The 6,909-nt window shown below is 53.7% G+C and overlaps 1 protein-coding gene across 1 annotated transcript; it reads left to right on the forward strand.

The window, feature by feature from the left end:
• Positions 1-1,342: 1,342 nt before the first annotated feature.
• On the forward strand, positions 1,343-6,671 carry LOC137310828 (fibroin heavy chain-like). Its single transcript, XM_067978410.1, has one exon. It carries the CDS (start codon positions 1,460-1,462, stop codon positions 5,612-5,614), a length of 4,155 nt encoding a protein of 1,384 aa, XP_067834511.1. The 5' UTR covers positions 1,343-1,459; the 3' UTR covers positions 5,615-6,671.
• The last annotated feature ends 238 nt before the right edge of the window (positions 6,672-6,909 follow it).

Below are 6,909 nucleotides of genomic sequence, written 5' to 3' on the forward strand. Positions count from 1 at the left end.
ACCGATCCAATAATCCAATTTACGATGGGTTTCTTAATAGCTTAACTATCATGGAACACAAAGTCAACAGATACGTCCCAATCATCCCTGCTAACCATCAGAGAGAATCCTTTCATCAGTTCTCTGTTTAGTCGCAAACCAAGTGGCCGTCCACCATTTTATAATTTAATGAAGAAGGATATTCTCTCTTTTGACCCAAGCTATTTTAAAGAAAATAAAGACAGAAATTTATGTTTCTGTCACAAACCCCTCACCACTACATCATAGGCAATAACTATTATCAGATTTATTCATAAAGTAAAATAATAAAGAAGCAAAAGAAAATTGGCAAGATTACAATACTTAAATAAGTAAATGGGAATTGGTCGACAAGAGGTTATCATATCCTTTCAGAAAACTGCCTCTCACAGTCTTTTGGCACAGAACACCAGTCCTTCCCTGCCCACTTCCAACCCAACTACCCTCACTCCCAACCCCTGGAGGGAACCTCCTCCTAGCCTCTTACTAACTATGAATAATGGGAGACTCCTAGTAGTGTGACTCCCGACTTAGGACACTGATTTACACTCATGTAAATGAGTAAAGTCAGGAAGTATTGATTGGGTGACTCAAACTTGGGTTTTAAAAGTCTTAAAGTTTGTAGGAGGATCAAAAGCCTTTGGGGAGGGGAATGTGTAAGGAGTTCTACAGCTTGAGGTCCTGGGAAAGGATGAGTTGGAATAGAGGACAATCTTGATTTGAACATTGTGAGGGTGCAAGGACAAGGGAGAGTGTGACACTGTAGCTTAAGGGGAACAACGGCAGAGAGTCAAGGAAAACGGACCGCGGTAATATCATTAAAATACAGAAAGGCAAGAAAGGTTGCAACAGAGAGGAGGCGAGAGGCATCTCTAGAGTGAGCCTCCTGTTGCAGTCAGAAGTGATATGGGAGCAATACCCAAGTTTTGGTTGGGTGCAGGTTGACTCCCATGCTCCGTGACAGGGTGTATTGTGTGTGGGGCAATATTGGCACCAATTCAGTCTATTGCAGGTGAGACCAGCACCTTTCGGTGACCGGTGTGTAATTGAGCCCATGTGAGCTGTGCCCAGGTCCGGAGTGGTCGTATTGAAACAGGTTTCTGACACCGCAGAACAGTTGCAAAGAAGCGCCGCCAACCTGCTGCTCTCCTGCTTACTTTTGAAAATATATCGGCTAAACTCCAATCGCTTTAAAAGGGCGGATCCCTTTAATAGCAGCGCGGATGACGTCACCCGGGCTGGGTCACAGAGGGCGCAACAGAGTCACGTGATGGACGGCTGTCCGCACCCAGAGCGCCGCCTGTGGTCAGAGCGGGAAGAGCAGGCGCGGCCGGACACAGACACAAGGAAGAGGGGCTTCGGCAACAGGCAGGGAGCAGGGCGCCGAGCGGGCACTGGAGCACGCCCCATGGACACTCACTCAGTGCCACTCATACCCTGAATGGCATCAGCTTCCCAGAGTCTGGGCGAGCCCGGCACTATCCAGGGGCGCCCAGCGGTAGTCCCAGAGGCTCGGGCAGCCCCTGCCAACCGCTACACAGGCTTCAAAAACCAGATCCAGCATGTCCTGGGCTGGAAGAAAGGGATAAGGCAGCAGCCAGCAGCTGGGGAATCACAGTCAGAGCAGGGCACCCAGTCAGACCTGGGTAAGGGTGCTGGGTTAGAGCAGGGCACCCGGTCTGTCCCGGGTCAGGGTGCTGGGTTAGAGCAGGGCACCCGGTCTGTCCCGGGTCAGGGTGCTGGGTTAGAGCAGGGCACCCGGTCTGTCCCGGGTCAGGGTGCTGGGTTAGAGCAGGGCACCCGGTCTGTCCCGGGTCAGGGTGCTGGGTTAGAGCAGGGCACCCGGTCTGTCCTGGGTCAGGGTGCTGGGTTAGAGCAGGGCACCCGGTCTGTCCCGGGTCAGGGTGCTGGGTTAGAGCAGGGCACCCGGTCTGTCCCGGGTAAGGGTGCTGGGTTAGAGCAGGGCACCCGGTCTGTCCCGGGTCAGGGTGCTGGGTTAGAGCAGGGCACCCGGTCTGTCCCGGGTCAGGGTGCTGGGTTAGAGCAGGGCACCCGGTCTGTCCCGGGTCAGGGTGCTGGGTTAGAGCAGGGCACCCGGTCTGTCCCGGGTCAGGGTGCTGGGTTAGAGCAGGGCACCCGGTCTGTCCCGGGTAAGGGTGCTGGGTTAGAGCAGGGCACCCGGTCTGTCCCGGGTCAGGGTGCTGGGTTAGAGCAGGGCACCCGGTCTGTCCCGGGTCAGGGTGCTGGGTTAGAGCAGGGCACCCAGTCAGACCTGGGTAAGGGTGCTGGGTTAGAGCAGGGCACCCGGTCTGTCCCGGGTAAGGGTGCTGGGTTAGAGCAGGGCACCTGGTCTGTCCCGGGTAAGGGTGCTGGGTTAGAGCAGGGCACCCGGTCTGTCCCGGGTAAGGGTGCTGGGTTAGAGCAGGGCACCCGGTCTGTCCCGGGTCAGGGTGCTGGGTCACAGCAGGGCACCCAGTCAGACCTGGGTAAGGGTGCTGGGTTAGAGCAGGGCATCCGGTCTGTCCCGGGTAAGGGTACTGGGTCACAGCAGGGCACCCGGTCTGTCCCGGGTAAGGGTGCTGGGTTAGAGCAGGGCATCCGGTCTGTCCCGGGTAAGGGTACTGGGTCACAGCAGGGCACCCGGTCTGTCCCGGGTAAGGGTGCTGGTTTAGAGCAGGGCACCCGGTCTGTCCCGGGTAAGGGGGCTGGGTCACAGCAGGGCACCCGGTCAGACCTGGGTAAGGGGGCTGGGTCAGAGCAGGACACCCTGTCTATCCCGGGTAAGGGTGCTGGGTCAGAGCAGGACATCTGGTCTGTCCCGGGTAAGGGTGCTGGGTCAGAGCAGGGCACCCGGTCTGTCCCGGGTAAGGGTGCTGGGTCAGAGCAGGGCACCCAGTCAGACCTGGTTAAGGGTGCTGAGTCAGAGCAGGGCACCCGGTCTGTCCCGGGTAAGGGGGCTGGGTTCGAGCAGGGCACCCTGTCTGTCCCGGGTAAGGGTGCTGGGTTAGAGCAGGGCACCCAGTCTGTCCTGGGTAAGGGTGCTGGGTCAGAGCAGGGCACCCGGTCTGTCCTGGGTAAGGGTGCTGGGTCAGAGCAGGGCACCCGGTCTGTCCCGGGTAAGGGTGCTGGGTCAGAGCAGGGCACCCGGTCTGTCCCGGGTAAGGGTGCTGGGTCAGAGCAGGGCACCCGGTCTGTCCCGGGTAAGGGTGCTGGGTCAGAGCAGGGCACCCAATCTGTCCTGGGTAAGGGTGCTGAGTTAGAGCGGGGCACCCAGTCTGTCCTGGGTAAGGGTGCTGGGTTAAAACAGGGCACCCAGTCTGTCCAGGGTAAGGGTGCTGGGTCAGAGCAGGACACCCGGTCTGTCCCGGGTAAGGGTGCTGAGTTAGAGCAGGGCACCCAGTCTGTCCTGGGTAAGGGTGCTGGGTCAGAGCAGGACACCCGGTCTGTCTCGGGTAAGGGTGCCGAGTTAGAGCGGGGCACCCAGTCTGTCCCGGGTAAGGGTGCCGAGTTAGAGCGGGGCACCCAGTCTGTCCCGGGTAAGGGTGCTGGGTCAGAGCAGGACACCCGGTCTGTCCCGGGTAAGGGTGCTGGGTTAAAACAGGGTACCCGGTCTGTCCCAGGTAAGGGTACAGCGTTAGAGCGGGGCACCCAGTCTGTCCTGGGTAAGGGTGCTGAGTTAGAGCAGGGCACCCAGTCTGTCCTGGATAAGGGTGCTGAGCTAGAGCGGGGCACCCAGTCTGTTCCGGGTAAGGGTGCTGTGTCAGAGCAGGGCACCCGGTCTGTCCCGGGTAAGACTGGGATGGATCAGGGCACCCAGTCTGACCCGGGTAAGACTGGAATGGAGCACGGCATCCAGTCTGTTCCAGGTAAAGGTGCTGGGTCAGAGCAGGGCAGCAGGTCTTTCCTGGAAAATACTGGGTTAGAGCAGGGCATCAAGTCTGTCTCAGGTAAGGGTGCTGGGTCAGAGCAGGGCAGCCAGTTTGTCCTGGCTAAGGGTGCTGGGTTAGGGCAGGTTACCAAGTCTGTCCCGGGTAAAGGTGCTGGGTTAGGGCAGGTTATCCAGCCTGTCCCGGGTAAAGGTGCTGGGTTAGGGCAGGTTATCCAGTCTGTCCTGGGTAAGGATGCTGGGTTACAATGGGGCACACAGTCTGTCCCACTTGCTGGATCAGAGCAGGGCAGCCAGTCTTTACTGGGTAAGGGTGCAGTGGTAGAGCAGGGCATCCAGCCTGTTGGTAGTGGCAATTCAGGATCAGAAAAGCAGGTTCAGTTTGTTGCTGGTGATTTGGATTCAGAAAAAGTCATCCAGCTTGTCCTGGGTAAGGACAGAGGGTCGGAGCAGAGTGTCCGGCCTGTCCTGGGTAAGGAGAGAGGGCCGGAGCAGAGTGTCCGGCCTGTCCTGGGTAAGGAGAGAGGGCCGGAGCAGAGTGTCCGGCTGATGATGGGATCCGATTCAAGGATTCATAATGTTGTGGGTGTGAAACTGGAGTCAGAAGAAGAGCCGTTGCAGGTTGTTGGAACAGGTTCACGATCAGTGCAGCTTACACAGTCAGCTGTGGATCAAGGCCCAAGATCGAAGCAGCGGGTCAGGCCTGCTTTACTTCGGGATGCGAGGTCAGCACAACACATGCAATCTCTCCTGGCCTGGGACAAAAGGTCGGAGCAGTGCATTCATCTCCCTGTGGGTGTGAACAGAACCACCAAGCAACACATGCAGCCTTTCAAGTACCAGGAGGTAGGGTTGGAGCCCCGGGCCCAGCCCCCACTAGCTCAGAACGCAGGGCTAGAGCGACAAATCTTAATTACTCTCACTCGAAACCTGAGCTATATCTCGGGCCTGTATGATAGTGTGCGCCTGGCTGATGGATTCGGCCCACAGCAGGACCAGCAGAGTCCACGAGATGGATCCAACCTTGGTCCAGGTAAAAGGGACTTGCTGCCGCGGCCAGCTGTGCGGAAGCGGGCAAAATCCTGTCCAGGTTCCCCCGCAGACAGACGGATGTCTAACAGAAGCACCAGCAGTAACAGAGTGAGATTTGCTGACTCACTAGGGTTAGAGTTAACTGAAGTGCGAAGGTATGACACAGCAGAAGATCCAACTGTGCCAGCACATGTCCTGTCAAGTCTCAGTACCAGGGAACCCACTGAAGAGGTCATGTGGCTGCAGAGTTTTAAACTGGAATTCACCAATCCCAAGGATGAAGAAGACTTCCATGAACGAGTGCAGAGGCAGAAGGTGTGCCTGGAGACAGTGACAGAGTCAGGACTGGTTATCAGTGGTACCATCCTGGTCATAAACTTGGCATATCATAAGGAGGTGACAATCCATTACACCTGTACTGACTGGACCCTTTTCACTGATGTGCCAGCCTTATTTGATAGCAGCATTGGAGACAAAACTGACCGCTTCACCTTCACACTAAGTCCATCAACTCACATGCTGCATCCAGGCTCCTGCCTCCAGTTTGCTATCAAGTACATGGTCAATGGAATCGAGTTCTGGGACAACAACGACAGTAACAATTACAAGATGACCTACCAGTCTTCTCGGATCACTGTCCCCAAGGACAGCCAGGACAGCTTGGTCAATTTCATCTGACCACCGACATGTGCAACAACCAAGAACAGTGAGGAAATCAACCTGGGGCAGCAGGAGTACAATCGGGAATAGCCCATCAGCCTGGAGGGAAGAAACTCCACGGATGCAGGAAGATCACCTGGAGCACCAGAGACTGAGGCACACTGACTCCTCACAGGTGGAATTCACTTTGGAATCAAGAGGACGATCATGTGAGTTAATTGAAGGACCCTAGAACAACCGAATCAAGATCTACTGCTGACATTGGCTGCGACCTAATGGCAGCAGCACAACGCGAGTCTCTCTTGAGTTTTTCCAGGAAGTGTGGGCGTGTTCAAGAAGCTGATTCTCATAGTGTTCATTCAGTTAATACTGAGCAGTATTTGGTTACAGGAGAAATAAGCAGTCTCACCTCGTTATCTCAGTATTGGCGTAAATAAGTGTTCTGTTCTGCATCTTAAATATTGGCCCTGATCTGGGTGAAGGATGTTGAGAGTCTTTCTGTGCATCTATCAAGCAGGGAAGTTTTCCAGATTTTGTTAATGTTTGGACAAGCTCTTATAATGAACTCAGACACGTTCTGATCTTGAGCTGATGATTAAACTGTTAACTGTGGTATTGAGGAGTGTTACAATCATTATTGTACTGCAAAGGTGTGTGGAATGTGAAGCAGAGTTTCAGGGTTATATAACTAGACTGATATGCAAATATATTTTTTATTTTTGAAATGCATATTTGCACCAGATTTCACTTGGTGTTGGGATAGGAATTCTCTTTGTGCCTTTTGCACTGTCAGCTATTTGCCATTTTCCAGGCTTTGGGCTTTGTATACGAATATAACGTGTTACTCATAAAGTACTGGACACTGGGAATCTCGGGGTCTTTGTAATACAGCTATTTGTTTTATTATACATATCCAAAAATGATTTTTTTAAATAAGCCATTTGTAGTTTAAGAAAGTGTTGGAACACTTGAGGATCTTGCTACCTGGACATTATATGATTTTGCAGTATTTTGTAGACAATGCATTATTAAGCAATCTGATAAAGTCGATATTTGAATTAAAGGTGAAATGGAAGGAGAGTTGGTTATCAGTGCACAAATAATCAGCAACTTGTAAAAATGTCATAAATCAATGTTAAAAATAGTTAAATTGTTAAAGTGTTTGTAAACATATGGCCCAGTTGGTAAAGGCACCCACCGCTGTGGCACTGAGCTATACTGAACTCATGGTCCCAGGCTTGATGCCCAGTCTGTGCTGAGTTAGTTAATTTTAGCTCTGGTAGCAGTTGGTGGTTTACAGTTTGGCCTAGTGG

This window comes from Heptranchias perlo, unplaced genomic scaffold, assembly GCF_035084215.1.
Source record: "Heptranchias perlo isolate sHepPer1 unplaced genomic scaffold, sHepPer1.hap1 HAP1_SCAFFOLD_276, whole genome shotgun sequence".
NCBI classification, from domain to species: Eukaryota; Metazoa; Chordata; class Chondrichthyes; order Hexanchiformes; family Hexanchidae; genus Heptranchias; species Heptranchias perlo.